We start from the raw sequence: 15,359 nt of genomic DNA, 5'->3' as shown, positions 1-15,359 counted from the left end.
AAATGTTGTTGTTGTTGTTGTTGTTATTATTATTATTATTATTATTTTATTTTATTTCTTTATTTATTATTATTATTATTATTATTATTATTTTATTTTATTTTATTATTATTTTATTATTTTATTATTTTATTATTTTATTATTTTATTATTTTATTATTTTATTATTTTTATTTATTATTTATTATTTTATTATTTTATTTTATTTTATTATTTTATTATTTTATTTTATTTTATTTTATTTTATTATTTTATTTTATTTTATTTTATTATTTTATTATTTTATTATTTTATTATTTTATTATTTTATTATTTTATTATTTTATTTTATTATTTTATTATTTTATTTTATTTTATTATTTTATTATTTATTTTATTATTTTATTTTATTTTATTATTTTATTATTTATTTTATTATTTATTTTATTATTTATTTTATTATTTTATTATTTATTTTATTATTTTATTATTTATTTTATTATTTTATTATTTTATTATTTTATTATTTTATTATTTTATTTATTTTATTATTTTACTTACTGGCATCTTAGGAGCCATGGTGTCGCAGTGGTTAGAGTGCAGTACTGCAGGCTACTTCTGCTGACTGCCGGCTCCCTGCACTTTGGCAGTTCAAATCTCACCAGGTTCAAGGTTGACTCAGCTTTCCATCCTTCCCAGGTTGCTAAAATGAGGACCCAGATTATTGGGGGCAAGAAGCTGGCTCTGTAAACTGCAGAAAACAGTATATAAGTCTAAGTGCTATTGCTATCTTACCATAGGGTAATTCTGGGCAGCTTACAGTTACAACTTAGTCAAAAGAAAAATGTTAAAATGAAACCTTAAAACCAAAGACACATGGAGAGGGCGGGGGCGGAGTGGGAGAGATATTACTCAATCAACCACCTCCATTGAGCTGACATCCCACCAAGCAACTGGCACAGCCACGCCTTTAGGTGCTTACGAAAAAATAGGAGGGATGGGCCCAACCTCACATTGGGGCAGGCAGGATGTTCCAGAGGGGAGGAACTACAGCGGAGAAGGCCCCCCTCCTGGACTCCGCCAGCCAGAATGACCAGGCTGATGGGACCCACAGTATACCTCTCCTGCTAGCACGGGGTGGGGTGAGATGATCCTTCAAGTAACCTGCACCAGGGCTGAAATGCTACTGGCAGAGACCGGTTCGCCCGAACCAGTAGTAAAAAAAATGCTACCGGTTCGGGCGAAAGGGTAGCTCTGACGATCAGCTGTGACAATCAGCTGTGCTGCGCGATTTCTAATTTTGATTGTCGCACAGCTGATCGCCGCAGCTACCAGTTATCGCGTGGCACAGTTGATTGTTGCACAGCTGATCATCGGAGCTACTGGTTATCGTGTGGCACAGCTGATTGTTGCACAGCTGATTGTTGGAACTACCGGTTATTGCGTGGGACAGCTGATTGTCACACAGCTGATTGTCAGAGCTACTGGTTTGCCTGAACCGGTTGCATTATTTTACTACCAAACTTCAGAGCATTTCGCCCCTGACTTGGACCCCTGTCACGAAGGGCTTTACAGGTGATCACCAACAACACCCTGAATTGCACCCGGAAGCAGACAAGTAGCTAGTGCAGCTCTCGGAGGAGTGGTGTCACAGGGGCCATTCAAGTTCCTCGAAGCGCCCAAGATTGTAGGAATGGGAAAAGTTATGCTGAATTGTCCCAGCAGGCTGCATCAATACGGCGGCCAACTGAGAAAATTCGTGAGGCAACATCCTTGGACAGGGCAGCAATTGCGTCCTTCTGCTGTGTGGACTTCACCTCCCAGAATTACTATAACACCCAATACGCCAGAATATTTCTCTGGGGAGTCCACACATCTTAAAAGGTGCCACGGTTGAGAAATACTGCTTCAGAGAGAATCAATCACCACCGGGATTCACAGAAATCACTGTGAAGCCACTGGTTTTGCAGTCGGCTTTATTAAAAAGAGTTTTGGTATCCATAGTCCTCTTTGACAGTTCAAATCTGCCTCTGGACAGCTCATATCTCTCCTGAATCTTCACGTTACCTGTGTGTGGCTTCAAGGTGTTGGGAGCCGAGACTGTCCAGGTCTTCTCCGAAACCTCTGATTTGGGTCCCTGGGCCTCAGGAATGGGATGCTCAACTTCTGGTTGTGACTGTCAAGAAAGGTAGAAAGGAAGGTCTTCCATATCTGCTGCATCTTGTTTAAGGAGAACTGACCTCCTGATGAGGCAAGCCTATCGCATAAATCATGCTCCAGACCACATGTCCCTGCAGCTTTAAGGACCGTGTCTTCTGGAAGCTTAAACCCAGAGGTGAGTTCTTAGTGGTTTGGGTCAGTTCGGCTGAATAGGTAGTAACTCGGCCGGACATGTGACCGTACTGGTTCTATCCTGGGTGCCGCCATCTTTATTTACTCTCTCTTCATTGAAAAAAATGTAATTCCCCCCCCTTTTTTTATTCTTAAATTTTTTAATAAGTTTTACAATTATTACCCCCCTTACCCTTCCCTCTTCCCCATCCCTACCCCTCTTCCCTCCCAACCTCCCAGAGCAAAATACAGGGTATAAACATTTAACAACCATACGCTAACATCAGCTAACTAATTTCAACATGTTACTATTCTTGTGCTTTAACTCCCCCTTTATTAAACTAGCTTTGAATAAATTGTAACATGCCTTATGCCTTCATTCATAAACTAACTGAAATGTTTTAGTCCGGTATTTTTTTTAATATAGTCAATCCATCTTCTCCAATGCAGCTTGTACTTCTCATCTGAGTGGTCCTTCAGATACGCTGAAATTTTGGCCATCTCGGCTAAGTTTACTAATTTTAACGTCCATTCTTGGATAGTGGGCAACTCTTCTTCCAATATTGCGCCACCAACAATCTTGCTGCCGTCGTTAGGTTCAAAATCAAATTAATCTCTATAACAGTACAATCTGAAACTATGCCTAAGAAAAACAGCTGGGGTGTGAACTTTATCCTCTTTTTCAAAATATTTTGAATAACCCACCATATTTTTATCCAAAATGCTTTAACTTTTTTACAAGTCCACCAAATATGGTAGTACGTGGCACCAACACAGTCACATCTCCAACATTTAGATTGTAGATTCGGATACATACAGGCTAGCCTTTTTGGGTCTAAATGCCATCTGTACAGCATCTTGTAAAAATTCTCTCTCAAGTTCTGAGCTTGTGTAAATTTTACATTTCTTACCCAAATCTCTTCCCATGTTTCCATCTCTATTGGTTCTTCAAAATTTTGTGCCCATTTTATCATAAAATCTTTAACTAATTCTGTTTCTGAGTCTATTTCTATCAATACCCCCCCCCTTTTTTTTAATGGTGTGCGCATGCGAGACCCAGAGAGGTCCCAGAGATGGGCTGTTTTTCGAAAAAACGATAGTGTTTTTGCCTTCCATGTCCCCAGAAGCACTCTGCAGACTTCATCAGGGCTGGGGGAAGGCACAAAGGCCTCAGTTTTTGCAAAAAATGGCCCATTTTCTACCCATTTTTCGCAAAAAACAGGGGCGTTTTTGCCTGTCCCCAGCTCTGCTGAAGCTTGCAGAGTGTTCCTGGGGGCCAGGGAGGACAATAACTTTTTTTTTCCTTATTGGGTAGTTTGCAAGCCGTTTCGGTGGGCCTGGCTTGGTGAGGGGGTCATGTGACTGAGTGTGCATGAGGGGTGTCAAGTTGGCCACACCCACTCAGTCACATGCCCCACCCATCTAGCCATGCCCACCGAACCGGTAGTAAAGATTTTTGAAACCCACCCCTGCTTAAACCTGAAGTGAAGTGGACAGCTTCATTTGGCTCAAAGGACGGGCTAGGCCAGTGATGGCGAACCTATGGCAGGCGAGTTCACCTTTTTAAAAGCTATTTTTCGCCCTCCCCAGGCTCCAGAGGCTTTATAGGAGCCTGGGGAGGGCAAAAAGTGCCTCCCCCGCGCCCCCCGGAAGCTTCAGGGACCGTCCGGAGGCTTCCCTGATGCCTTCAGAGCGCTTAAAACGACCCTCCGAGCAAACCGGAAGTCACTTCCGGTTTGCTCGGAGGGTGGTTTTAAGCGTTCTGAAGGCTTCAGGGAAGTCTCCGGATGGTCCTTGAAGCCTCCGGAGGGCCTCCGGGGGGGCAGGGGAGGCTCTTTTCGCCCTCCACAGGCTCCTATAAAGCCTCTGGAGCCTGGGGAGGGCGAAAAAAGCATGTAAAAATGGGGGGGTCGTGCGTTGCGCGCGCATGCGCACTGGGGGGGTTGCACCTTGCATTATGGGTGCGGCACGCCCGCACACGACCCCCCTGCGCTCCCCCCACTTGTGGCATGTGAGCCAAAAAAGGTTCGCCATCGCTGGGCTAGGCCCATGATGGCGAACCTGTGGAATGTTTGCCCAAAGTGGCGCATGAAGCCATGTCACCTGGCATGCGTGACCTTGCCTGTTTGTCTTCTGGGTTTCTGGCGTGCGCACGCATGCAACGATCAACTGTCCTTCAGGCACCGAAAACCGGTGGGAGCATGCCCGCAAGCCAGCTGAGTATTGGGTGCACATGCACTCCAGAACCTGGAAGTTCGGCTTTTCTGGAGCGTGATCACTTCGCGTCTGTAGCAGTGTTGAAAACCGGCCCGACGAGCATTCATGCATGGCATTTCCATGACACCTTTTCAGCAAACGCTCAGTGCCGAAAAGGTTCGCCATCACCGAGCTAGGCTAAGTTTGGCATCCCGCAGGTCGCCCTCAAAAGGCGGGCAAGGTTAGGGTCCACTTTGCGATGAGGTTTCAAGGAAGAAAATGGGTAGACGTAGTCCTTGACTTATGACCAGTGGCTTAGCAACCAAGTTCCGATGGACCCAACCTGGAGTCTGTATGACCTGGATTTGAAGTTTCGACGGTCGAAACCTACCACTCCACAATCATAGGACAGCACTTCAGGAACCTGACTGCCTTTATGGCTCTTTGCAGCGTCCCACGGTCACTTGATCACGTTTTACGACGGTTTTTGCCAGCAACTGGCATTTACTTTCAGTTTTCAGTAAAACCGCCTCCATAGCGAATCATTAGTTTGCTTAATGATCATCGCAAAAATATCATAAAATTGAGTCAGTCACACGACTGACCCATTCGTTTTATGTGCATCAGAAGTTATGGTTCTGATGGCAGGCTCCATTATGGTCCTAACTTGAGGACTACAAGTACTTTCACCATCTGCAATTCTAAAGGTACTCATTTTGCCTCAGTTTCATCTCAGAAGAGAAAAGGTGACTGCAGTTTTTCCTGCCTTCATTCTTTTAGCCGTAAAAAGAAGGTCTATGAGTTACAAGGAGTGGACCTCAGTTCAAACATTACAACTCGCCGCAATCATCTTGTGTGGCTAACTCGCCATGGGACAACTTGCCACGAGACAATTCCACGTGGGTGTTCTGAACTAGGCTTCCCAAGAGCATGAAGCAGACTCTTTGTCCCGACAAAAACCCCTTGTATTAATTGACTGTGAATTCTGCTCATTCACATCCAGCAAAGTCTTTCAAGGGAAGATTTACAGTCACAGACCTTCTCTGGCTTGGAGAGCTGCCAGGCCGATAGCTGCAGAACTTGGCACGGAGCCTCAGAGACTCACATACCAATTAGGGAACTAATTATCTCCTGCAAACTCCAGTCCCCTTTCGCTCCTCTTTTATTTCCTCTGGGAGGGGCCATTCATCGTCCACCTGTGACCTTACTCCCAAGTCGACCCCGGTTCTTTAGCTGCTCCCTTCGTCTGGCAACTCTGCGCATGCGCACACTGGGAACAGGCTCCAGCTGTTCTTCTGCCTCACTGATGTCTGACTCTGAAGGCAGCTGATAACTGTCAGACGGCCCTGGCCCCATCTCTCCCTCCGACACAGAGCCCTCATCAAAGCCTTCCCCAGACTCCAGGACTGGCCCATGTTCCTCCCCAACCTCCTCACTGTCTGAATCTGCTGCCAGCTCCACTGGCTGTTGGCGGGCCACAACAGTGGGATAACTCAGTGCGATAAATATTATCCACCCCTGTTATCCGCCATTTCCATTTTTATGTCCCATTTTAAATGGAAATGTCCAGCTCAAAGACGACTTTTAAATTAATGAATTATTTTGATTTTAATCTACTTTGGTCACAGCAGGTGGCAGCACCTAACCAATGTTGGATGATCTAAAGGACGACACTGGGTTGGACCTGGTTTGTACTGGATAAGAGACCACTAAGAAATCCCAGGGCTCTAGGCTAGAAATGGAAAGTTGGGGGGGGGAAATGCCCAGAGACAGAAGTAAATTTATTCCATAAATCCTTGCAATTCTATAGAAAGCCAGGGTGATGGAGTGGTTTAGTCCACCCACAGCCATGGAAACTCTCTGGGTGACTTGACGTCACTAACCTTCAGCCCAACCTACTTTATGGGGATGTTGTTGTGGAAGAAACTGGATGGAGAGGCACGGAGGGACGGAGGGAGGGAGGGACGGAGAAAGGAAGGAAGGAAGGAAGGAAGGAAGGAAGGAAGGAAGGAAGGAAGGAAGGAAGACTCTACATAATCATGGAACTTGCATTTTTACATAAATGTGGTTCTATTAGATGAGTTGTAAGTGCTGTGAAATACAATTTTAATTAGAGGGAAATCACTCCTCCCAGAGATCTGAACAGGTGATTTTCAATAATGTATCAATGCCTGCACCTGTACAACAAATTCAGTTTGATTGATATTAATCTTGAATTGTTATTTTTGTTTTCTTGGTTTAACGTGCTGCAGAAATCAAGATCATTCAGCTAATTATAGTTCAACATTCTGTGCTAAATAACACGGGTTAAATCAGTAACGAAATACAGCGAGCAATGCAAACGCAGAACAGAATTCTAATCAATTAAAAAGAGCCCCCTCCCCTTAATTCTTTCCTGATTTAGATTTCTCATTTCTACTGTTCCTTTCCTGAATCTTCCCCATCCCTACTTTTCCCACGACTTACCTGAAACACGACTACTTTCCCATCATCTGCCTGCAGATAGAAGGTCCACGTGGAAGAAATAAAACTCTGAGCAGAGCTGACGAGATCATTGCAGAAACTGGAGACCAGGTCAAAGACGGAGAAGGAGGCTTGCTTCTCGTCTTGGATCTATTAAATTACAAAATGAAGTTAGCACTGATTGAACTGATTCCTTCCTCCTCCCATGAAATTGAAGAGAGTCGCTTAAACCAGGGTTCTCCAACCATGGCAACTTTAAGACTTGTGGACTTCAACTCCCAGCCAGCTAAAACAACCTATAAAACATTTTGTAAATGTTTTCCTTATAGGATGACGACATTGTCAATTTATAATTTTCCCCCCATACTTTTTCCCAATGCTCCAATTCAATATTATACCCGAGGTTTTTAGCCCAAATTATCATTGTTTCCTTCACGGTTTCACATTTTCCTTTTTCAACTGATACAGGTTGTCCTCAATTTATAACAATAATGGAACCTACCCATCACAGTCATAAATTGGGATGATTGTAAATTAAGTCACTCATAGAACCGACCTGATTTTTGTCATCTGTTTCGCGGAATTTGTTAAGCAAATGCTGCAGTCGTAAAGTGACTTCTGTGGTCATTAAGTGACCATCATGGTTTTTAAGCCAACCAACAATTTGCTATAGGCTGGTTTCGCCAAAAACTGGAAGTAATGCCGGTTTGGGGCAAAACCATCACCAAAATGTAGCTGTGTGATATTGTGGGACACTGCAAATGGGTTTTAATGGTGTAGAACAGGAGTCTCCAACCTTGGCAAGTTTAAGCCTGGTGGACTTCAACTCCCAGAATTCCCTAGCCAGCTGGCTGAGGAACTATGGGAGTTGAAGTCCACAAGTCTTAAAGTTGCTATGGTTGGAGACCCCTGACTTAAATAGTTGCCTTTGGTGGGAATAAACAGGATGCAGATAATCAGGTCTAGAAAACGTGGCCTCAGTAGTGAGAAAATATAACTCAGCCTCTTAACCTTAACATGATATTTTCAGGTAAATGTATGCGTAGTTCTCAACTTACAATTCGTTTAGTGACCAACATTACAACAAATGGGGGGGAATGCACAGGTACAGTATAGGTGGTATCTTGCTCAACAGTAGCAACTGTGAAAGGGATCTTGGAGTCCTAGAGGACAACCATTTAAATAGGAGCCAGCCGTGTGCAGCAGCTGCCAAAAAAGCCAACACAGTCCTAGGCTGCATCAACAGAGGGATAGAATCAAGATCACGTGAAGTGTTAATACCACTTTATAATGCCTTGGTAAGGCCACACTTGGAATACTGCATTCAGTTCTGGTCGCCACAATGTAAAAAAGATGTGGAGACTCTAGAAAGAGTGCAGAGAAGAGCAACAAAGATGATTAGGGGACTGGAGACTAAAACATATGAAGAACGGTTGCAGGAACTGGGTATGTTTAGCTTAAGAGAAAGAAGGACTAGGGGAGACATGATAGCAGTCTTCCAATATCTCAGGGGTTGCCCCAAAGAAGAGGGAGTCAAACTATTCTCCAAGGCACCTGAGGGTAGAACAAGAAGCAATGGGTGGAAACTAATCAAGGAGAGAAGCAACTTAGAACTGAGGAGAAATTTCCTGACAGTGAGAACAATTAATCAGTGGAACAGAAGTTGCCTCCAGAAGTTGTGAATGCTCCAACACTGGAAGTCTTTAAGAAGATGTTGGATAGCCATTTGTCTGAAATGGTATAGGGTTTCCTGCCTAGGCAGGGGGTTGGACTAGAAGACCTCCAAGGTCCCTTCCAACTCTACTATTGTATTGTATAAATGACACTTTGAAAAACCATTCATGACCATTTATCATATTTTTAGCCATTGCAGCATCCCCATGGTCACATGATCGAAATTTCAATGTTTGTCAACTGACTCGTATTTATGACGGTTGCAGTGCCCCAGGAGTGACGTGATCTCCTTTTGTGGTCTTCTGACAAGCAAAGTCAATGGGGAAGCCAGATTCACTTAACAACCGGGTTACTAACTGAACAACCGCAGGGATTCCCTTAATGACCGTGGCTAGAAAGGTCATAAAACAGGGCAGAACTCACTTGACAATTGTCTCGCTTAGCAACTGAAATTTTGGGTTCTGTTGTAGTTATGAGTTGAGGACTGCCTGTTCAAGGGAGGAGGAAGAGAGAAAGTAACTTACAACTATTCAGACCTTCCAAGTTACTACGCACTGAAAAAAGTCTCTTATGACCGGTTTTCACACTCACGACCCTTCTACTTTCCCACATTCACATGATCAAAATTCAGGGGCTTGACAACTGGCATGTGTTTATGACAGTTACACTGCCCCACAGTCACGTGATCACCAACCTTCAAAGCTGACAAGCAAAGTCAATGGGGGAATTGACTCACTTAACAGCTGCATAATTCACTTAATGACTGTTGGCCTGGAAGCCATCTTTTACACTGGGCCTTCATTTTCTACCACATTTTCCACTGTGGGAAAATGGGAGAGGGGGACTATATGGACCATGGGAGATATATAGCCAAAATAACATTCCTTTCTCAGAGAGTCAAGGACACCTTGCCCTGCAGCTGCGATGGTGTGACTGGGAAGTGTCTCCAGTTTTGGATGGTGCCTGATTGGGCCATGTGACGGACATGTGGGTGCTGGGCAAGGGCTTGGACTTTTGTTTGGGTGGGAAAAATCTGGAAGCTTTCAGATTCGGCTTTTCCCAGATGTGCCAATATGACATCTCTAATAAAATGGAACTTTGAGGAAACTCAAACCTCGGAGTCGTCTTTCATTGGGGGTCTTACTAGGAACCCTAACAGCAGGGATTCACTTAACAACAGTGGGGAAAAAGATCATAAAATGAGGCAAAACCACAACTGTCTTGCTTAGCAACAAACATTTTGAGCTCCATTGTGGTCTGAGGTTGAGAACTGCGTGTATCCTTAGTTAGCACAAAAGTCTTAAGGGGCTCAATAGGAAGAACTCTCCAATAGGAGAGTGAGACAATGTTCCAAGGGAAGTTCATGTTAAATTTTTTAGAAAGACTACAAGAGATGAGATTCTAGGAGTTCAAAGGGGGGAACCTTTAAGATATAAGGACAAAGAAATAACCATTCTGAAACAGATACCAAAAAGAATAAGAGATAAAAGGAAGAAATTCTTCTTTTTAACTAAAAAATATATGAAAACAATATCTGGTTTAGGTGGCTAATTCCAGAAGGCTTGTTGATTTTCTGGGAGGGGGGTAGAGTGAGAATTAATACAGTAATGGAGGCAGAAGCCTTCATGGAAAAACACAAGAACCTCCTAGATGAAACAAGAAACACTGCACAAGACAGGAAGGGGGAAGGAGCCATGGCTCAGTCAACAGACAGGGGAGAAGAGACAGCAATGAGACTTAGGTCACAGAAATGATTTAAAAACACATCGCAATTGTTAATATAATGAAATGGTTAGAAGTGATATAAAGTATGGTTGAAGATGTCAAAGAATTTGAAGTTAAACTGCTAATATGTATGTAATAATGATATTTTGATAAATTTAAAATAAGAGAGAGATGTAAGACTCCAGGGAGGTACCAGCTTCCGTATGATGTAGCTGTCAAAAATTTTCTCCACATTTAGGTACCCTTTTCCCCAAAATACTTGAAAAAACCAATAAAACTTTTTTTATAAAAAAACAAAAAAACAAAAAGGAGAGTGAGTAAACCTGGTGTATCAACTTTAAGAAGTTAGATCTAATTTGGCCCATCCCAGTATCTGTGTCACAAGACGAGGTATCCCTTGACAACCGATCCATTTCTCTTACCAGTTTTGAAGGGGGGGAAATGAAGAGAAAATAGCTAACAAGGAATGTCATTTAAAAGCTCACAGGCAAAGTCTGACAGCATCAGTCACATCTCTGGACAGATGACTGGCGACAGAAGCCAAGTTGAGATGTCACGAAGCCAGTGCAGGCAGTCCTCAACTTACGACCGCAATTGGGACCAGGATTTCCATTGCCAAATCAAGTGGTTGGTAATTGAATCAGTGATAAATTGCTAATCCAAGGGGTTGATAAGTGAGCCCAATTTCACAACCATTTTTGCCACAGTTGTTAAGCAAAGCACTGCAGTTGTTAACTGAATCAGGTGGTCATTAAGTTAATCCAGTTTCCCTCATTGACTTTGCTTGTTGGAAACCACTGGGAAGATTGCAAATCGCAATCACTTGACCCTGAGACATTGTGAAATACATGCTGGTTGCCAAGAGCCCCAATTTGGTTCATGTGATAGTAGAGTAGAATAGAGTAGAGTAGAGTAGAGTAGAGTAGAGTAGAGTAGAGTAGAGTAGAGTAGAGTAGAGTGGGCTAGGGCTAGGGCTAGAATAGAATAGAATAGAATAGAATAGAATAGAATAGAATAGAATAGAATAGAATAGAATAGAATAGAATAGAATAGGAAGGGACCTTTGCGGTCTTCTAGTCCAACCCTCTACTCAGGCAGAACCAGGATAGTGGCAAAATGTATTTAAGAAAATTGTGTGAATAGTCCACTATAAGCTTCTGGATCTTATCGGTGTTAAGGACCACACCATGAAAGCAACTGGTCCACCTCATCTCGATAGGCAGACTCATCCCCCCCTCTGGAGATGAGTCCCAGCACTGTTGTATCATCTGCAAATTTAGTAATAGTATTACTAGTGTGAGCAAGATTCTCTTACTGTAACCTCACAATAAAATTCGAGTTAATACTCCTGGTTGGTGCTTCTTGTCAGGAATGACCTCAAAAGGCTGACATCAATCTTGCACATCTGCAAGTAACGTCTCTCCCCTTTATGATGCAAGAATTAGGGAAGATCCCTTCTGAGAAATCCTTGCCAGATCCTCGTCCCTTCTGCAGACTAAACTGCCCTTATCTGACCTTTACTCAGTCTGCAGCTCCTGCTACTGCCACGTGTCTCTCTCTCAAGGACATGCTCATGGACCGTTACAACAAATGATTAAAGAAGTGTCTTTGCACCACAACAATATAGATGACTCCTACGCAGGTTGCTTAAATGGGTTCTACACTAGGGGTCACCAACCGTGGCAACTTTAAGCCTGGGTGGACTTCAACTCCCAGGATTCCCCAGTTGAAGTCCCACCAGGCTTAAAGTTGCCACGGTTGGAGACTCCTGTTCTATACCATTAAAACCCATTTGCAATGTCCCACAATCACCCAGCTACATTTTGGTGATGGTTTTGCCCAAAACCAGCCTATAGCCAATTGTTGGTTGGATTAATAACCATGATGGTCATTTAATAACCACAGAAGTCACTTTATGACTGCAGCATTTGCTTAACAAATGCCGCAAAACAGATCACAAAAATCAGGTCGGTTCTATGAGTGACTTAATTTACAATCATCACAATTTATGACCATGATGGGTAGATTCCATTATTGTTGTAAATTGAGGACTACCTGTATCAGTTTGAAAAAGGAAAATGTGAAACCGTGAAGGAAACAATTATAATTTGGGCTAAAAACTTCGGGTATAATATTGAATTGGAGCACTGGGAAAAAGTATGGGGAAAAAATTATAAATTGAAAACGTTGTCATCCTATAAGGAAAACATTTACAAAATGTTTTATAGGTGGCATTTATCCCCGGTGAGATTGGCCAAAATGTTCCCAAATAGATCACCAAGCTCTTGGAGATGTAACCACCAACAGGGGACTTTCTATCATATATGGAGGAAGTGTCCGAAAGCCAAAGAATTCTGGACCAAAATTCAAAAATGATTAGAAGAAATAATAGAAGAAAAAATTGACATGAACCCCGAGCTGTTTCTTCTAGGAATAATTAAAAAAAAAATTAGTAAGGATATCCAATATTCAGTGACGTGCGGTGAGGTTCATGGCTGGTGAGGCTGGTGACGTCATCAGGAAGGCGGGGAATGGGACCACGTGTGCTGGAGGCGGAGGCTGCCTCAGCCTCCAGCACACGTGATCCCACTTCCCGCCTTCCTGAGCGTGCTCCGCCGACTCACACTCCGCAGTCCTCGAAAGCGACTGGGGAATGACGAGAACCTTCCCCCAGTCGCTTTCGTGGCTTCATCATCCGGGAGCACCGACAACATTTCTGCCTCCGCAGCTCCCGGCGCGGCTGGATGGATGTAGCCAGAGCGACGCCGAGGCAGTCCGGGCGGACGAAAGAGCGAGCGAGCGAGCGATGGAGGATCAGGCTGCCTGATCCTCGGTCGCTCGCCCGCCGGACTGCCTCGGCACCACTCTGGCTACCTCCGTCTGTCCGCGCCCGTGAGCTGCGGAGGCAGAAATGTTGTCGGCGCTCCCAGATGACGAAGACACGAAAGTGACTGGGGGAATAGTTATATGCTATTATTTCATGAAGAGAGGTGAGGCTCTGCCTCCCCTGCCTCCCCTGACTGCACGTCCCTGCCAATATTTAATGCTTCATATAATCACAGCTGCCAGAATTTCATATACCCAAAGTTGGAAACTAAAAACCATTCCAGCAAATGCAGAAATCATAAAAAAGGTGTTAGAATGCTCAAAAATGAACAAACTAACGATGGAACTAAGAGATAAAGAGGAAACAGAGTACTACAAGATATGGAACAGGTGGTATAACTTTGTCCTTCCCTGGCAGCTTCGGGATAGCAATTATAATCCAAGAAATTCCAGGAGTTCATTTCCACTGAAGCAACAGGTGGAAAATGACTCACAGGCAGGCCAAATTCTTCTAATACCAGCTAGTTATTTGTTCTTTTCCTGCCGGCAAGGAATCCTGTGTTAATCCTGGAGGCCACAGCAGGGAAAAAAAAAAAGCTAGGTCAGGGCCTGTGGCTTTCCAAGCAAGCTTTTCCAGACATTCTTCAACATGGTTGAATTTTTTCAATTGGAATTCCATTGAGGACCTGTATACGGCACGAGTCAAAAAGAGGTCTGTGAAAATATCTACAGACCCCTCACATCCTGGACATAAATTGTTTCAACTTCTACCCTCAAAATGATGCTATAGGGCTCTGCACACCAGAACAGCTAGACAGAAGGACAGTTTTCCCCCAAATGCCATCACTCTGCTTATCAACTAATTCCAGTGACGTGCGGTGAGGTTTATAGCTAGTGAGGCAGCAATTTTTTTAGACTTGTGGACTTCAACTCCCAGAATTCCACAGTCAGGCATGCTCAGTTGCAACCTGCCGCCCTCCGCCCTGGGATTCGGCCACGGCACCGCCTGCCAGAGCTGCGCGGAATCCGGGGCGCGCTTGTCGGGCGAGGGCAGCACAGATGGGGAGCGGAGGGAGCGGAGGAAGCCTCCCCCCCCCCGAGTCTAGGGCAGCGAGTCATTCGATAGGAAACTTGCCTCTTGGAAGGAATGACTCGGCTTGGCTCCTGCGTTGTCTCTCCTGCCTCTTCGCTTCTCCGTTCGGTCGTTGGGCGGCAGATCGAAAGCGGGAGCCAAGCTGGGTCATTTCTCCCAAAAGGCAAGTTTCCCATCGAATGACTCGCTGCCCTGATGATGAGAGGTTAGGCTGTGCCTCACTTGCCTCACCTGACTGCACGTCACTGACTAATTCCCACAACACTGTCAAATAATTTACTAAGACTCCATTACTATTATTCTTCCTTCCTAATATCTATCGCTCCCCACTTATGACTATAACCATGTTGCTTGTATCTTTCAATTGATATTGTTTTTATTTGTTTCTTAGTATGATTTGATAACTTATTAGTAACCTTGACTTTCACTAAGTGTTGTATCTTTTATACTTGATGAATGTATTTTATTCTCCTTGTGTACACTGAGAGCACCACAGACAAATTCTGTTCGGTCCTAGGCTTCCTGAGAAAGCATAAATCACAATCTTAGTCCCCCAAACCCTCTTTTATTTGGACAGCTGTGAATTATGGTCATTCACAGCCCGTAATGATTCATAAACTATCTGTGAAGATTCTGACAGATGTCTGCTCGAGTTGCCACAGTCTTTCAGGGTAATGTTGATAAGCACCCACCTTTAACTCCCTTGAAACGCTGCCCGAGATCTAATTGCCATTACTTTTGCAAGGCCATACGTAGCACAGAGTCAAAGAAAACTTCTCAGAGCTTGAACCGACCATATGAACTAATTGTTTCCTGCAAAGGCACACGTCCGTTTGCTCCTCTTTTATGCCTTATGTTGCCCTTTTTTTCCTAACTGTTCTTGCCTTCTGGCAGCTCTGTGCATGCGCACACGGGGAACAGGCTCCTGCTGTTCTTCTGCCTCGCTGATGTCAGACTCTGGAGGCTCCAGAGGCAGCACATAACTACCAGATGGCCCTGGCCCCCTCTCTTCCTCCGACGCAGAGCCCTCGTCCGAGCCTTCCCCAGACTTCAGGACTGGCCCATGTTCCTC

The 15,359-nt window shown here is 43.9% G+C and overlaps 1 protein-coding gene across 1 annotated transcript in view; it reads right to left on the bottom strand.

The window, feature by feature from the left end:
* Window positions 1–15,359, bottom strand: part of TMEM59L (transmembrane protein 59 like) — a 57,224-nt gene that overhangs the window by 22,207 nt on the left and 19,658 nt on the right. Inside the window, exons 4-5 of the mRNA XM_081959924.1 lie at window positions 6,973–7,119; window positions 2,047–2,155 (exon numbers count right to left, since the gene is read on the bottom strand). Of these exons, the coding sequence (XP_081816050.1) occupies window positions 2,047–2,155; window positions 6,973–7,119 (256 nt within the window). The remainder of the gene's footprint in view (window positions 1–2,046; window positions 2,156–6,972; window positions 7,120–15,359) is intronic.

The sequence above is a fragment of the Natrix helvetica genome, assembly GCF_964273705.1.
Source record: "Natrix helvetica genome assembly, chromosome: 1".
NCBI classification, from domain to species: Eukaryota; Metazoa; Chordata; class Lepidosauria; order Squamata; family Natricidae; genus Natrix; species Natrix helvetica.
This window is presented reverse-complemented; position numbering and strand designations above follow the sequence as displayed.